The sequence below is a fragment of the Corvus cornix genome, chromosome 3, assembly GCF_000738735.6.
Source record: "Corvus cornix cornix isolate S_Up_H32 chromosome 3, ASM73873v5, whole genome shotgun sequence".
Lineage (NCBI taxonomy): Eukaryota > Metazoa > Chordata > Aves > Passeriformes > Corvidae > Corvus > Corvus cornix.
In genome coordinates, this window is record NC_047056.1 from 30,218,373 (window position 1) to 30,236,713 (window position 18,341).

At 36.2% G+C, this 18,341-nt stretch overlaps 1 protein-coding gene across 1 annotated transcript in view; it reads right to left on the bottom strand.

Annotated features, from left to right (window-relative positions):
- DNAH8 (dynein axonemal heavy chain 8) overlaps positions 1-18,341 on the bottom strand; it is a 121,799-nt gene that overhangs the window by 84,190 nt on the left and 19,268 nt on the right. Inside the window, exons 16-27 of the mRNA XM_019281159.3 lie at positions 17,206-17,325; positions 16,353-16,488; positions 15,457-15,644; positions 14,450-14,530; positions 13,564-13,680; positions 10,998-11,117; positions 10,121-10,250; positions 8,977-9,086; positions 7,942-8,048; positions 6,953-7,013; positions 3,174-3,366; positions 1,389-1,582 (exon numbers count right to left, since the gene is read on the bottom strand). Of these exons, the coding sequence (XP_019136704.3) occupies positions 1,389-1,582; positions 3,174-3,366; positions 6,953-7,013; positions 7,942-8,048; positions 8,977-9,086; positions 10,121-10,250; positions 10,998-11,117; positions 13,564-13,680; positions 14,450-14,530; positions 15,457-15,644; positions 16,353-16,488; positions 17,206-17,325 (1,557 nt within the window). The remainder of the gene's footprint in view (positions 1-1,388; positions 1,583-3,173; positions 3,367-6,952; positions 7,014-7,941; positions 8,049-8,976; positions 9,087-10,120; positions 10,251-10,997; positions 11,118-13,563; positions 13,681-14,449; positions 14,531-15,456; positions 15,645-16,352; positions 16,489-17,205; positions 17,326-18,341) is intronic.

Below are 18,341 nucleotides of genomic sequence, written 5' to 3' on the forward strand. Positions count from 1 at the left end.
TTTGTGAAAACGGGTGACAGAGATCAACTACATGCCCACACTTACAGAAAGACTACCTCATAAGCCAAATTATATGTGAAACAATCACAATAAAATACATTTTCTAAGTAGTTCCCTGAGCAGAACTCAAGGGTAGAGAAGTTTTGTCATTCTGAAAATCTGCATTTCAGAAATGTTACTTAAGACCTTTATTGATTATGCTTACATTGCATTGGCAAGTAATAGGTGCTGAAAGCTTTATCCCACTTCTACTCTTCTGTCCGAAAGTACTCAGACAAGCAGTGGAAGGGTTAACATGGAAGTGGAAAAGGAAGAATGTAGAAATTAAAGCATGTGTTTATAAAACTTAACTGCCTTATTATTGAAGCTTTCACTGTAGCAGTATCCTATTCCTCAGTAGTAACTAGATCAAGCTAATAACATTAATTTGATTAGACTTAAAATTTTTATTTAGGCTAACAGCAAATTTTCAGCCCTACATATGAATTGGTGGGGTTTTAGCCCACATAAACAGATCTTGAATTCCACCATTTCATGGTCATTGCAGCCATGGTCACTGCCCTTGAGCTTCATATTCCCCACCAGATCCTCCTTGTTGGTGAGAACAAGGTACAGCATGGCACCTCTCCTCACTGGCTCTTCAATATCTTCGAGAAAGAAGTATCATCAACACATTCCAGGAGCCTTCTGGATTTCTTACGCCCGGCTGTGTTGTCCCTCCAGCAGATATCAGAGTGGTTGAAGTCCCCCAGGAGGATCAGGATTTGTGACTGCAAGGCTGCTCCTGTCTGGCCACAGAAGGTCTCATCTGCATGGACTTCCTGGTCAGGCAGCCTGTAGCAGAGCCCCACTATAACGTCACCTGTCCCAGCCCTCCTTTTAATCCTGACCTGGTCTTCCCTGCCTAGCCTTCCTAAAGAGCCTGTGTCCCTCCATTCCAACACTCCACTCACAGGAGCCATCCCACCATATCTCTGTGATACCAGGAGCCTTGCAGGTGGGTGCATGTCTCTTAACTCTTGTTGATTCCCTGTGCTACCTGTGTTTGCATAGAGACATCCCTCATATCAGACTGGGTTGGTTTCTTGTGGCCTAAAATCCAGAGTTACACTAATAAAATAAAGCAATTACCAGGTTTTTAGTATCTAGAATGGCACAGAAGCAGGAAAAGGCAAACCACAACACAAAAATTTACTTTACACAGAAGTAAAATGCTATTACTTCTCCTCAGGAGATATAGTACCATTCCTATGAAAAGATAAAACAAGAATTTCAGCTGTAAATGTGTTTTCTACATCTTTTTTTCCTTGATTTTTCCCAATGTTTTCAGATTTCAAAAGACAGGATTAATGAAGAACAGTCCTGTAGGTGACCATCGTTAAACTGACCTGAAACTTGGTATCTTTATCTTCTGTCCACAGCTCCTTGTATTTATCAAACTCCTGCAGAACTTCACTAGCTCCTTCTTTTAGAGAATTCCCAGCAGAAGAGAGAAGCACAATTATTTTAGTAATAGCTTCATTTTCTGCAACACCTGAGTAAAAATTCTTTAGCTTTCTGACAACCGTATCATCTGTTCCTTCTGTAAAATAAAATTATATATAAATCAATGAACTGTTGACAGTCTGGTTAGAATTCTCTTCTAAGCCTATGCATACCAAGTTGAGCAATGATGCTCTTCAGTAAGGCTGAACATCCTTCTTCAAACATGTGTTTGACTGCTTAATGTGAAGTACCAGCTGCCAGCTCATGCCAGCCACTACACAGCTAGAGCAAATTCAGTTTAAAATGAAGGTTTTCAAACTGAAAGAAAATAGTCTTCTTCATTCACAAATTTCGTTTTCTCCATTTTTATTTAACTGTAAGGAGAACATCAAAGGCTTCACAAACATTCCACATTAGTTCATACTTTTAAAAAATTCTTATAATTAAAGTTTTTAAATTGTGTATACTGCTTAAAGTAGTGTAAGCTTCTTGAACTCTTTAATTGCTGAAACAGTCAGGGTCAATATAGAAACTGATGTTCTTGAGATCTGATGAGCTGCTTCTGTGATACCAATACCTGAGCATTTTGAAGTGGATTTCAGTGAATGAAGAAGAAGAAAAATCCACCCTTCCCACTACATACATTGTTTAATGAGGGGGATTTAAGGCAACTCCAAATTCCCTTTTACTCTGAAGACATTTTCTGGGGTCTGCTCACTGGAAACAGTCTCAGATTGACCCATCCTTACCGGTGTACTCCATAATCTCATTGCCCAAACATTAACATACTCCCCCAGGTGCTGCTGATGTCTAGCTAAAGGTGATGAAAACGGCCACTGCTGATGCTGTATTTTGACACAGCAGAGGAAAAGACTATGACCGTCTGACAAGGCTTGGCTCCTGGCACCCTACTGGAAGCCCACTAAAAGAGGTTAGAATCATAACAAGACACGTCAGTAGAAGAATAAAGTATCAGCTGTGGACTGTCAGAAAGAAAAACTTTCCAAGATGTTACAGACTTTCCAAAAGAATGATAACAAAGATATAACTGGATTGCATATCACTGGGTCAGCCAAACAGCTACGAAAACCTGATGGTAAAAACATATTTAGGCTTTTATGGTTGCTTGCAAAGTGCATGGAGAGATGCTTGGAAACAATATTAGGGAATAAAGTATTTGACTAAAATGGATGTAGGTCTGTCTCCACTCTGACTATTCACATGAAAAAAAATTTGAGGTGTTTTATAATCCAATCTAGGAATACATTCAGCAATTAAAATCTTTCCTGAAATCTGGCTCAAGTTGTATCTCAATGTTTCAATGAGATTTAATATAAAATCATGGTTTATGATTTCAACTATATCATTATACACATTCCACAATAAGTAGGTAAAAAGAATGATTGGCGAGCTTATTTTGCCTTAAATTAAGCAAAAGATTCAGAATCTAGCAATTTCTCAAAGCTATTTTGCTTATTGTTTTTCAGAGTTGTAATGCTTATGTAAGCCTGAAAAGCTATTTCTGAAACATACAGCTAATTAAATCAAAATAAACCCAAAAAACTAATGTAAAACAATCCACAGTAGGCTTCTCTGATGAAAAGTGAGCTTATTCACAAATATTTATATACGGCATAGTTATTAAATCAAAAAGTAAAGAGTAAAAAAAAACTAAACAAAGCACTTACTTTCCCCTTTTTTGGCTTTTTTTCCTTGTGATCCAAAGCCTGCAGATGCTTGCTGCGTGCCTGGTTCTGTTTTTAAAATAGATTTTTGCAAATGCCTCTGTCCCCACTGAGCAACTCCGCGATTTACTTCCAGTGTTAAATGAATCATGCGACTGATGGCTTGCTGTATCTCATCTAAACTGGGAACGATCACCTATTTAAAACAGTTGAACTATTGTTGAAATAAATGCAACTGATTGTCATTTTTGAGACCTCAGTCTTACTCCTCTCATAGTGAATTGTAGAGCTTACCCCAGAAGAGAAGCTGGTAAAGATAACTTTAGCAGGTTGTCTGGCTCAGAATTGCTTCTAAAGAGATGAAACATACTGTAGTGACCTTTAATCTCATTATGCAGTCATACTGTGGGTGAAATGTCAATCAAGTATAAAAGCAGATAGATTTATTGGCTTTTTTACGACTATTTTTAAAATTCCTACAACATTTTAAGCATCATTTTTATAATGACTTTTATCTAATGTGTGGGAATACGTTACAAGCCTTGTTTTTTACACTCCAGAATAACAAAGCATTAGAAATTGTATGCTATGGTACAACCACCACCTCTCAGCCTTCTCGGGCCTCCCTATGATCTCAGAAATGTTCATTAAAGCTTGGCCTTGATAAACAGCACCTGGGCTCAGCTCTTCTTGAGCTTATCAGAAACACCATCTGCTCCCAGGAGCTTAGGTTGTGAGCTAAAGAGCTCCTGTCTTTTATAAAAACAGCCTTGGAAACTTATTTTTCTTGCCTGAATAACAACTTGAGTGGAACAACATTATTGTTATTTGAACTTTCAAAGAAAGTTACCAACTTGAACTGCGGCCAAGATGGAAAACTGCTGTGACTAAAGCCAACTCCCTTGCGACCCTATAAACAGCAGTCCTACACGAGACCCTTTGAGCTCTCCTGGACCACAGCGGGATGTGACCTGCAACGCCCCTCTGAGTGGGGCTCTCAGAGCCAGAGAACTCTCAAGTTTGCTGTACTTGGAGGATCACTGCCGAACATTGATGACAGATCCTCGACTGATACTCCAGCTCCTCAAGGCTCTACCCTTTGCCCATTGAGAAGATGCAAAGGCATCGACATGAGCACTTCACTGAACTCTGGGGAATTTTTTGCGGGTACACACTTGTACACCTTGTACACACTCCTTTAGGTCTGTGTGCGTGTGTGTGAACATGCTGTAGCAAATGTACTGTGTTGTTCTCTTAGATGCTTAGGTACATTAGATTCATATGTAAGCTAGACCTATAAGTGAGTTACTGTTGTGCTTATAGTAAATTCTGCTGAACCTTTTGTTTGACTGTTTAAATCAGGCTACAGTGTAAATCAGTGCTGTTAAGTTTAAGTGCTGTTAAAGATTTAGGCCTGGACTGTTGGCCAAGTCTGGAGTTAAGTTTGGTAAAGGGGTCCACTCTGAACCTCGTGACTCAACAGGAGGGTCTCCCTTATTCCTTTTTAAACCTTACCCTTTCCTGTGCCCATCCTCCAAGTAGAGAATTTTAGGTTCATTTTAGATTGATTTGTTTTAGATTTTATTCTGATTTTTCTCTGTATGCTTTAACCATCTAGTAAGTAGTAGAGTGAATCTTGCCAACGAACTTTGTCACGCTTTCACTTCTAAATTAAAACTGCTTTTACTGATACCTTTGCTGGTGATTTTCTGAGTGACCTAAAACACTCATTAGCAACATATAAATATATTTACACTGTAATTTCATGCAAACAAAAATCAGCTGGATCAACATGTCTGAGGTCCAAGTTGAATAAATGCTGTGTTTCTTGTCTCAGAAAGGTAGTATTACCTCAAAAACTTGCTAGAGCACAGCGTTTAGTAAATTAATGGAACTCCAGGCAGTAGGCCTGAGGTTTTCCATTTGTATATTTGGCAAGGAATTTGTGACGTAATTCTGACCCAAGTCAGAAGAGGAAGAGAACCTGTATTCAGTTACCAGAGTACGTGATAAAGCGAACAGGAAGGACAAGATTTATTCCTGATCTGAACTGAGAACAACTAGCAAACCGGATAGGGACAAAACAGAGGATCTGGTAGCCATCATCCATACTGTATAAATGCTAGTATGGTCCCATAGCATAGTTTGGGATGATGCAAAGAAGCACATTCCAAGAAAAACATCAGGGGCAGTTTGATGAATAAAACATGACAGGGGCTGCTCCTGATGCACAGTTTGAATGCCAACTTCTGGTTTCAGGGAGAAAACACTATTGCAGGTACACACCATGTCATGTTAGCTCACTTCGGGGTCGAAGAACACACTCTAGCCAGTTTTATTTAGTAGAACACAAACAGCCATAATGTCCTGAATCCAGAACTTTTTGAATTGCTTTGTCAACAATAATGCTAATGGTGACTTTGTTCTGTGCTTGTTGAAAATAGTTCTATACAGGATAAGATAAAGGCACACATGAGTTTCTCCAAAATACGAGCAGGAGAAGGAAATTATGTGAGAGCAATTCAGGGAAGAAAAGAAAAACATAATTTCTTGTTAAAATTCAGAAGAATTATCACTCTTGTGATATGCTCAATCCTCACATATTGTCTTCGAACAAAATCTTACAGCTTTCATGCTCAAGTTATCATTTTAAAATGATAGAATCATCCACAAGAGCGCTCAGGACTGGGATGTAAACCGCTTAAAAGTGATTCTGATTACCTATAAATCACTTTCACAGATTGAGCAGCTGCATACATAAAAGCAAGGCTCTTGCAAAACCTTATTAGCATTAGCAAAGTGGTATTTTACCCAGAATTACTTGATTACTGCCCTGGATCAGCCAAGCATTTGAGGACTGGAAAGAAATATGTACTTCCTTTGCAGTGGGTAGAGTTTGGAGCTTTATCCTTCTACAAATATCAACAAGGTAAACACTCTATACTTTTGACAGAACTTACATATCATGTGTACACACACACACAGTGTGCATATATAACAGAATGCCAATATGAACAACAGTTCAATGTCAAAGGAATATCACCTTAAAACAGAACCTTTCTTTCATTGTAATTTCAATATAAAACCATTAATCTTTGTAAGACATTTGAGAAATATTAAGTTACCTTCCCTCATAAAATAAAAAATACATATTGCTGACACATAGTTATCTTACTCTACAAAAGGAAAACAAATTAATGCTTTAGTTCTTCGCAATCTTTTTCCCCTGCACATAGAAGTCCACAGTTCCTTTTTCTGGTTTTGAATCTTCTGTTTTTGTTCAGTGTTCCTCATTCTGGTCATCTAACTTCCCATTTAGGTGACTAAAGCCAAACTAAGCAAAGATAATGTTCATTATTGAAATTCAACAAAAGGATTTAGATTACACAAGTAAGAGTTAAAACAAATAATAATAATAGTAATAATAATAATAAAAAAAATAAAGCAACATGAAGAACCTATTCCAGTAATGCAGCTACTACACGTGAGGGGAACTGTAATCATTCTGCAAAGAACACGGATGAACAGATCGCAGTGTAACTGCTAAATCACATAAGGTTAAAAGGCCAGGTTCTGCAAGAACCACTGAGACAGAGGCCAGAACACTGGGACTGCGAGCACATTCCATCAGTGCTCTCAGCTCACTGAAAGACGTGAGCAACTGCTATTCTTTGGAACAGATGCTGGTTCAGTGGAAGTGTGCCCACACCCTGCACTTGGGGAAATACAGAGATTACTACAAGACAGTGTATTTTACCTTACCTATATGACATAAAACTTACCAGATTGGGAATATCAAGGTGTACTTCTGCTTTTAGAAAAGGAGTAATGTCCTCAGATTTGCTGAAAAATAATTTTGACACATATCATAAACACTTCACCACAAAACCTCCTCAGATTAACTGAGAAATATAATTTTGAGCTACATTTTCTGATGAAACCCACGTGGAGAATTTTCACATTAAATTATGTACTATTTCCAAAACTTACAGAAGTTTCTTGTTTAAAGGATAAGAAAATACCTAGAGCTCCACCATTCTGACAAAGGTTAGCTTGGATCCAGCCACTGCTTTCAGAATTTTTCATCCAGAATATTTTCTGAATCTGGATTTTAATCTCTCAGGTTCAGAATGATGCAAGTCTGCCAGCACTTTGAAGAGGGCATAAGAAGGTCTCACTGATCATTTCATGAAACAATATATCAAGAGCAAAAGTTGCCCCATTACATTTTAGATAATTGTTCAACAGAATGAAAAGAAAGTTTCAAAGATAACGAGCTAGTGCAAAATGATAAATATATGATGTTAACCTACTCAAAACTAAAATTAAAACCTAAAAACAAAGAGCAAAGTAAAATTTTAAATGCTGTGGCATGACATAGTAACCAAATAAAGAAGGATTCAACAGTACGATACAGCAGACAAATATGAAAGAAACAACAAAAAAACTCCTATTGACTTTGATAAGGATTTTAATACATTTTAAATGAAAAATGTCCTTAGAAAAAGAAAAAAGTAATTCAGACTTTAACACACATTAATGACAAAATATCATAAACTTCACTTGCGTAAAATAAATTCTCTTAATAGAATTCTAAGTATATACTATACTGAAACAATTCTGCCTCTGAAGCGTATGCCTGTTCGAGCAGAGAAGAATCTATAGAAATCCCACTCAATATAGGAGACTGATTTTGTATGGATCTTGCCATTACCATAAAGAATTCATAAAGAGTGCACATTATTGAAGGAATCTTTCATTTGCAACTTACATTGAAACACTCATTCTTCTTTTAATACGATCCAAAGACAGTCGGGTTGCTTTCTGGAGGCTGATTAGCAGCCGGCGACTGAAATAGGCATGTAAGTCTTTACAATTCTGTAATAAATAAACCAGACGTTGTTTAGCATCGTACTCACATAGGAACCTGAAAATTACTGCCAAAAGGTTGTAAGTCAAACCTAATAGATTTTGTCTGAAGGAATTTATGCTCTAAGCTACATAAGAAATGCAAAGCAAGAAGTTGGGGGGTTGTAAGTAAGTAAATAAGTGAAAGCTACATGGAAAAGATGGAAAAGCTACATGGAAACAACTTGTCTTAATCAGATACAGAATCCTGAAATCTGTTTGAAATCTCATGTTCCTTCAGAAAAGCTCTCCATATTAAAAAAAAAGACAAACATGAAAACAAACCACAAAACCAAAACATGAATTATTCAAGCATATTGGTGCATATGTACCCATTTTGAATGAGACAAATAGAGTAGAATCCAACTGGATTAAGAATATGAAAATACAGCAACATGAAATGATGACTATTACAAAAAACGATGCAGCCTTATAGCATTATTACATTTGTGCTTGCAAGTTTGAGAGTCTTTGTTCTTTACTTTCCTTCTCTGCTGAGTATGAAGAGATTGCATTCTTCATGGAAAAAGTACAAAGATAATCTTTCTTGGTGAAGTTGGAAGAGAACACTAGAAAGGATGAAGGTTTCTGTCTACCCAAGAAGGAAAGCCTGTGGTGTGCCTTATGCACATTATTCTCTCCAATTTTTACACTTACCACTCATGTCAAGAATTTGTTTAATAAAGGTGATAATTGGAATAATGTGCAGTATACTTGTGAAAGCTAAAATCTATCTTAAATTCACTTTTTTGGTAAGTTATTTCATCATTTGTGCATTATATTTGATACTGTCCATGTGATGTCTTTCTGTAACATAGATATGCAGCTACCAAAACTCAAGATCCCGTTTACTAATCCAATTGGTCTAAAAATTAATTTCCTTATTTTCACAAAATACCTTTTTAAACTCTTCTTCTTTATCATTGCCCTTGCTATCATCACTTTGAGGTTCTTCAGCAGGAGTTTTTTCCTTCTCCTTTTCTTTACTTTCAAATGCTATATGTTTTACTGCAAATTTAAAAAGAAATAATTGTTATTTCACATGTATTCCGCTTTAAAGCATGCTGTCCCCTCATTAGAGGCAAAACAATATTGACTTTTATTTTAGTAATACCTGGCTCACCAAAAATTGGTTTTATTTCATAACACTTTTTCACACCAGGAATGTGGTTAAGAGTCCAGCCTATAATCCTTAGCATAATGAACACTGTGCACTACCAATCTGTTACTAAAGACAGATATGCAGACATGAATGTATCAGTGAAAATGGCCAAAAAAATCAAAATCAGTATAAAAAATTTAACAAAAGACAGAGAAGTATTTTTGTGTCATCTTTTTTCTGTTTGCATCCTATCAAACCACCTGGAGTATTGACCCTGACTGTGCCTCTATAGCTGGAGAAATCTGAAGCCAGAAGAAAAACATCCTATGAAAGAAAAGAGCTCCATTAGTGATTAAGCCTCGAAATAAATTTTTCCTTAAAATATAATATTTGTCTTGTAACAGTACGGAACCTTCTAAAATCTTTGTGAGACACCCCAAAGAAGAGGGAACCAGCCATGCATGTGCCAGCAGTTGACTATACTAATTTAAACTGACCAGCCAGCAAAGCACTGGTGTTTGAGACATAATTCTACTGTGGCAGGAAAGTTAAAAGCAGAGGGACAGTACCAAAAAACTGACATAGCTAAGAAGAGAGGAACACTGTATTTCACTTGCAGCTGGGGAGATGTGAAGGGGGAGAGTTACGATCAGTGACTGAGAGAAATGGAACTTTAATGTTCTTCCTCTAGAGCAAGTACTTTGCTAATCTAAACAGAAGGACAGATTTCAACTCTAGAAACCCCACCAAAACTGAAGTATCTCCGTATTTCATGAGCTAGTGGTTTAGTTTAAGAGTGGTTAAAGAAGGCAGGACTGTGACACTGATGAAAACGTAGTGGGAGGGAGAAGTGTGTAGAAAATTATCTATAACAGATCACTTTTGATAAAAACTAGCTAAGTCTACAGAACACTTCATTTAAATAAGCAGCACTAACTACCTTGTGGTTCTGAGGGCTTAGAAGATGGAAATTCGTAATTCTTTTCAAACAGATCTATTAGTTCTTGAACAGCATCTTCAATGTGCATGCTTTTGATATTCAAGGATTCAGCACATTCTTTAGTATAATCCTGTTAAATAAAAACATCAATGAATTGTCTTAGTAACACTGCTTATTTTATTACTGTTCCTCTTTATGGAGATTCAAAACATTTCCCTGAATATTGTGCTTATCAGAATAAATTATTTCAATGAAACATAGATATTTATTAAAATATACTTGTATATTTATAAAAATCTTCAGTTATATTATCATTATCTTTTAATGCCCCAAAAAAATCCATTTATCAAATGTAATGGTACTTTTAGGTGCTTGAAAAAAACCCTGAATACTGAAGGGAGGTCACAGTCCGAATCTGAAATTATCCAAATACTGTTTCAACTGTCCTTAATGATTTTATTTACTTGCACTGATTTGATTATACATTTTTAGCCTATTTTGGAATAAGAAAACTTTCAGATTTTGAAATATACTTGTTGGAAAGTATTTTTTGCCTTCTCCTTTAAAAAAACAATTTGGAAAAAATAGGGGGCAAGAAAGGCTATATAAGTCTGAGGTCCTTCATAAACAAAAAAAATCTCATCTAATTACAAAGCACTTAAATAAGATTATCTATGAAATAATACAGCTTAAGAATCTCAAATACCAAAGAACCAATATATCTTCATATAAAATGTTTTAACCAAAATAATTTAATTACAAATAAAGTTCTGTATTTTTACATAGAGAATTATTTTTTAGTTTTATTTTCATTTACTAAAGCATTTTTTCTAACATGCCGTAGAATTCAAGTTGAAAGATATAAAGTGGCACACACCTCATTGTCAGTCAACAGATCCTCTATTTTGATAGGACCATCTACTGGTAAACTAAGTAAGGAAGTACTTGATATTTCTTTTAATAGTGAACCAATCTGCACTTCACTTAAAATATTAACCTAAAAAGAGAAAATCAGATTAATACCACACACGTATCTTTAAAGCATAACATGTTCTACTTAAGAGAGCACCAACAGGTAAAGAATGTCTTGCAGAAAAATAAATACAAGAATGTTATAGAATAGAAAATCCTCTCAGAAAGGGAATAATAACCAGAGTTATGGTAACTTGAGGGTTATTTACAATGGCTAGACTCCCAAAGGATTCTGGCTGGTTTAACTGCAGTTTTAGGCAGACAGGCAGCAATAGAAAGTCAGACCCTAAATCATTCCTGTCATGCAAGATACACTGCTGCTAGACCAAATAAAACAGAGTAACAGAATCAAGGTAATTAGATTCTTGTTCATGATCTTACTGACCACAAGTCTAGCAGCAAGGCAAGGGGGGTCTACCATAAATTGCTTGATGGGTTAATCTTCAGTCTTTCTCCTTCTTTTAGTCAACATAGTTTTTTGCTGGGATTTGGATTCTAAATTGCACCATTATTAGTATACAGTCAACTACAGTGAACTTTTTTTGCCATGGCAGAATCCAAGTAAAACTGACTTCTGTCCAGCTTTTAATGTTTTATCTGAAACAGTCTGCATCTGTGATCGTGTTTTTCACAAAGCACCTCATGCTTGTGTTTCACATCACTTTTTTCCTATTTGTCAATAATACCCCATTCACAGCAATCAAGAGTCTAAACCAGGTTAACTTTTTTTTAATTGATACGGGAGGGAAAAGTAAAAAAAATGCATACAACCTAAATACTTAATGAAAATAGAGTGTTTCTACACAAAAACATGATTATTTCAGATATACTCAGGCTTACAAAACTGTTAATTTCTGGCACAACCTTTTTCCAGCTTTGGTTTTCAGTGGCAAACAATGCACTTGATCATAATTATGATTTTCTGCCATACATAAAAAGAATTACATATACTGACCAGTGACTAACAATCTCCTACCACAAGAGACACGATTTAAGATATTCATAGAAGAGATAATAATCATATAGTTCAACTATCAAGCCAGAAGGGCAATCTGACTGTCAAGGTAAATTCTTGAGAAAAAAACCAAGCCAACACAGGTCCTCAAGCATGTTAAATCAAAGAATCATAGAGTATCAGGTTGGAAGACGACTTCAAGGATCATCTGGTCCAACCTCTCTTGGCAAAAGCATGGCCTAGACAAGATGTCCCAGCTCCCTCTTCAGCTGAGTCTTAAAATTGTCCAACACTGGGGAATCCACCACTTCCACTGGGAGGTTATTTCAATGAGTGACTGTTCTCATTGCAAAAAAATTTCCTCCTGTGTCAAATAGGAATCTTTCCAATCTTCAAACATTACACACGATGGTAAGGTCTCCCCTAAGCCTTCTTTACTCAAGGCTGAACAAACCAATTTCTCTCAGCTTTTCCTCATTTGTCAGGCTTCTCAGTCCTTTGATCATCTTTGTGGCCCTTCCCTGAACCCTCTCCAAATCCCTTCTATATAGCAGGGACCAAAATTGAACACAGTTCCAGGTTTGGCCTGACCAGGACTGAGTAGAGGTGAATGGTGAGTTTTTTATCTCTGCTGGTTGATGAAACCCAGCATCCTGTTGACTTCCTTTGCTGCAGCAGCACACTGTTTGCTCACATTGAACTTGTTATCCACCAGGACGCCCAGGTCCTTTTCCAGAGAGCTCTTGCCCGATCAGGCAGATCTCAGCCTATGCTGCACTCCTAGATTATGTTTGCCCAGGCACAAGACCTTATATTTGTCCTCGTTGAAATTTTTAAGGTTCTTGTTAGTCCACTCTTCACACCTATTCAGATCTTCCTGCAGGGTGGCTCTCCCCTTTCCCGCTGTGCTTGGTGTCGTTGGCAAACTTTGTCAGGGTACGCTTGATCCCATCATCCAGATTACTTACGCAGATATTAAATATGGAATCAAATTAATTTAGAAATTACATGAAAAATACCAAGACAGTAAAAGAGCACAGAGCAGCATGCAGAGAACTGTGAGGAAAAGGCATATTCTCCTTCATTATTTTATGGGCTGCACAAAGACGACACAGTTTCACAACATGCCTGCTATGAATAGAGTGAATGTTCCAAAGTTCTCCACTCAACAGTATTTACATGGAAGTACCTTTTATGCAGCTGCGCTCATGGACAAGCACTCAAAGACAGGCATTGACTCTGAAAATCAGAGTGAAAGCCCCAGAATCTGAAGACAAGGAGTGGAAATTGATTCTACTTTCTGGACAGAAACAAAAATCAAACATATGATGGCAATAACGGGAGAGAATCATTGAGTACATCCCTATTCAAAAAAAAGAACCTATTTTATAAAGCAACAAAATCTCTACATATGATACAAAAATAAGTACAGATTATGTTCCAATATGAAAAATAGTGTCCTAGAAATAATTTCTGTAAGCTTTTAGTTTTATTTATGTAGTGAGCAAGTGTGTACCTTTCTCAAAAGCTGTCTAAATATATGCAGAACTTCATCAGCTTCTTGAAAGAAAGTTTCCAGCGTCACAGATGACCAAGTCAACATGGTAAGTCCTTGCCTCAACAAATTGTCCATCTAAGCATAAAAATATAATTTAATAGATTTTTAAAAGCCACAACAGAAAACAATTAAAACAAGTGCCATTATTAGTAGAATCACTAATATTGTTTATAAAACAGAGTGGTGTGCAAGGGACATTACAAGTTTCCAAGAAAAAAGGTCAAAGAAATCTATGCAATAGGAAGGGGAGGGTAGGGCATACTACAGCCTCGGTTTTTTTGCTCCTCACACTACTGTCCAACTTTGTAGTTATACAAACTTACACAAACTCTGCAACCTTTTGGTGTGACTACTTACAACCAAAAAGGGGAGAGTTACTTAGAACAGTCACATACATACACTTGTAAATGTCTGGCAAAACAAAATGGCTTGTGGGATAGACATTCTGCATCTCCAATCAAGCTGTACCTTTAGTGTAGCATATAACATCATAGTGTAGCATTCTACACCACTGAAGAGACTCAATTCACAAGGTTAATAATTCTCTCCAAGCAAACTTCCATGTTAAAGCCAGAGATTTGTGGAGGTAAATAGACCGCAAAAACCATATTTTTTGTTCTACTGGTCTTCTATCTCATAGGCACTAAGATTATTTGATTGTAATACACATTATTTGAGAACTGTATGAGGGATACAATGTGCAAATTTTTAGTCTTAAAGGTCTCAGTAAAATTCATTAAGTTTACAACATGCAGATCCATCTAAATATTTTAGAATTATAAATTATTACTAAGTTATTTTAACTTCTTATGAGGTATACTGAAATGTATGTAGCAATACCAACCTTATTCCTTTTTGGTGTTAGTAGATTTACAAAAATTTTTGGTGTTTTTTTACACAAATCTTCGTAAGACTGGACAAGACCCTGTTGATTATTAGAAAGGGTAGTATCAAGCAGAATATTTCTAGCATTTCTTTACCGAAGCAAACAATTTGTCATGCAATCAAATCATCAGAAAAAGACATTGAAAGCAGCACAATGCTGTATTTGAAAACAATTGTAGAATTTTACACAGACATTACATACCTATGAATATAATTTCTGGAATGTAATGAATTTGTATCATGCTATAGAAGGAAGAATGAAAGCCACTTTTGTACAACATTTTCTTAAGGCACAAAGCCAGAAAAAGTATGATCTTTCTCTAGAACTAAGGACAGCTTGAACTTTAGTGACCATAAGTCACAATACCCTCTTAAAATTGAGTATCGTGCTCCAGATGCTTAAGTCAGGTGTGAACTCAGTTTTAAAAGTAACCTCTTGTCTTATGCCATATGCACACACACACAGAGAAATCTTGTATTACACACCTCATCCCCAAGATATAGGCTCTTTGAAATAATACAACAGCAGATACTACAAAAGGTATAACAAATGCAACTTCTCTTGCAGGTAACCTGCAAAACTTTTCACGCTTTTGTGGCTCACCATATCTTCCAAACCAGATTAAGTACAATCTTTCTTCTCAAAAACTATAAAACTGCATTTTACTGATTTTCAGGCAGTGAAAACTTTTTGTATAGCTTTAATTATTTCGTGACCAAAGCATACTTAGTGTGCCACTGGGTATACGAAGTATATATTCTTATATTTAAGTATCTACCAGCCCACACAGCAGTTAGCACAGGGTTTTCAAATGAGATTTTCTATGCCCACCTGTGTATTCCACAAATTTATCTTAAACTACCTCTTACCCAGCTTTAATCTTTAACTATAGAAAAAAATTCTATGATTAAACGCATTTTCTTTTTAATTTTTTAAACAGCAATCATGATACATTTCAAGTCTACCTCTAAGTACAACTTGTTTGACTTCAGTTTATTTTCCATTATTGCTATCTTGACTGCTTGCTCTGGTACTTCCAGACCCAACTTTATCATACATTTGGTCTCTCGTACAATCTCTAGAATATGTGGATCAAAATTAACCAGGAACTGCTCGGTTTTAGGATGACGCACAAATATCGTGGATTGTAAGGCTGTAAAGACATTCTAGCATCAGTTTCTAAGACAAAAAATTGTTTATGTTCTAGAAATTATTATGAAATCAAGATTTCTAATACTACTATATAGTGATTAAGTATGTATGGTTACTTGTGAAATAGCTTCATGTTGTTTTCAGTTAAAGAAAATACACAACCAACTTTCATTACATAACTTTTGGCTTTGTATTCATAAACTAAAAAAGCCTCAGATCCAGTCTTATTTGTGTCGCAGTTTTTCTCAGCCCAAGTTAAAAAATTTTGAAATTTATTTTCTACGGACCTGGAAACACAACGCTTGAATACCAAACATTTCTAGCCATTAAGTAATAGCTGTCCTTAGAGGGACTGGGGCAATACAACCTTATGAATTATTATACTGGAAAAAAACCAGAAAGAGTTATTAAATAGTACACACAGAGAATTTAAATACCGAAGTTATCTGTGTCACTACTGTTAAATTTGTGTCACTACTGTTGACAGTCATCTGTCGAACAGTGTACCAAATCTGCAATCTTCCGCATCAAAACCAACTTTCAAGGTCAGTAAAGCACTGACATTGTATTAATGAGCCTGCTAATTGAATCATGATTAACCTGCATATTTTAAGGGTAAACGAGGCTTAAAAAAAGTATCTGATTTGATTTGTGTTGACCTGCCATTCAATAATATTTTAAAGAAGCAAGTACACATTTAATTACTTACAATATTGTAATTGTGACATTTCCTTCATCCAAGCATTATGATAGACTACCTCGAACTCCACCAATACATATGCAAGTTTGTTGTATGATTGAACAACTGCTTTACCTTCTGGACTTGCCAAGATATCCGAATGTTTCTATTAAAACACAGTACATTCAAATTAAAACTATATCCAAAAACACCCATAACACTTGGGTTTTTCTCAGTTTAACTATTGTCCATACATAGTCTAAGTTAATACCGTGAATTATACTGACAGAGTTCTTAAAAACTGTGTCAATTATTTATGATTCAAATTTACGGGGCAATAAAGTCAGTAAGAACTTTTAAGGAATAAATACTAAATATTTGACACCACTAAGAGCAATTACTTTAATATACTGTCACAAACACCTGCAATTCACAGTGAAATGGATACTCAGTTCTACTCAAAGTGAATAACTGAAAATTTATTGTAAAAAATTCCTTTTTTAATCAGGAATAATATTTATGCCTGTTTTCCTTGGAACAGATTTAGATGACCATTATTCACTTCTGAGGGAAATAGGAAAGTGAAAACCTCTCTCACATAGAAGATAACTTGGCAGGAGACCCTAGATGCTTTGTAGGTGAATCATTCAAATATTTCAAGAATTGTTCAAGATTCGTTTCAACTGAAATAGTCTAGTCTGTTCTATTCCAACATTACATCTTGGATCTACAACAAGGGTTACTGCAGAGCAGTATACATATACAAAGAAAAATGTTGCCTAGCATATAATAAGTGACATAATCATAACCAGAAACTTTATGATCACTCTACTGAAGTAAGAGAGTTCACTGTTACACCTAATTTTTTGGCACATCAACTTACATGGAAATAGCTGATTGGTTCATTTACCCTTCTGAACAGCTGTCTCACCCACAATATCTTTCCTGCAATAGGTGGCATGTTTCGAGCAAGAGGAGGGTCATCTTTCTGAGCTTGGTAAAGCTACAGTAAGAACAATATCATTAAACACACGGATTAACAAAAATCTATTGAAATGCTAAACTGCTTTGTCTGGTACCACAGTCTCTTCTTCCTCCCAAATAGAATAAATTTGTGTGAAGTCACACAGCAGTTCAAGGAGAGAAAAATATATTTCTTCCCTGACTTGGTACACTTCAGAGAGGCACACGTATCACTGCTGGTACCTCTCCTGTCTTCATTATCTCATGCTGTTTCTCAGCTGTGCTTACTTATGACAGAGTCCTGAGTACACCAAAAGGCATCGTGAACCCAGGGGCTGAGCAGCCAGTATTTAGGACCAAGTCTGATGCCTGCCTTTGAAGCCATCTGCTGTAAAAGCAAGCTGTTTAAGGAAGTGGTGTTGGGAGAACCCTTGTGGGGTTTTCCTCCTTCGCTTGGGAACAGGCCTCAGGAGAGGCCCAAGCTATATTGTTACCCGAGATCTTTTTCCTGACTAGAAACATCAACACTGTTCTTCAGATACACATATCTGACTATTAGCTACTCAGGATTTGGACATAATGGTTCTTGTGGGTCCCTTCCAAAATAGGATAATTTAGGATTCTATGATATGCACTTTTCTACTAACTTGTAAGCAAAATGCATGCAGGCACTCCGGGATACACAGCCCATGCTTTTATCTGTGCCCAAGATGAGAAAAAATGTCCCCTGCTCAGTGAATGGCTATCTTACAATAAAAAACAAACAAACAAAACCCCCCAAAAAAACAAACAAAAAACCCCCTCTAAAATTATAATGTACAAAATTTGCATTGACAAAATATTCAATCACTTTAGAACCAGCATTGCAGTAGGAACTACCTTTTATTAGAAATAATTTGCTTGGCAAAGATAAAAGGCAATCCAGTAATATCTAATAATTAGTTAGAACTAGTCAGGAGAATCAAGACATATTCTTTGACAGAAGAAAGGAGTATTTGTATCCACTCAACTTTAGGCATGCAGACGCAGGCTGTGACAACACAGACTCTGCGATGA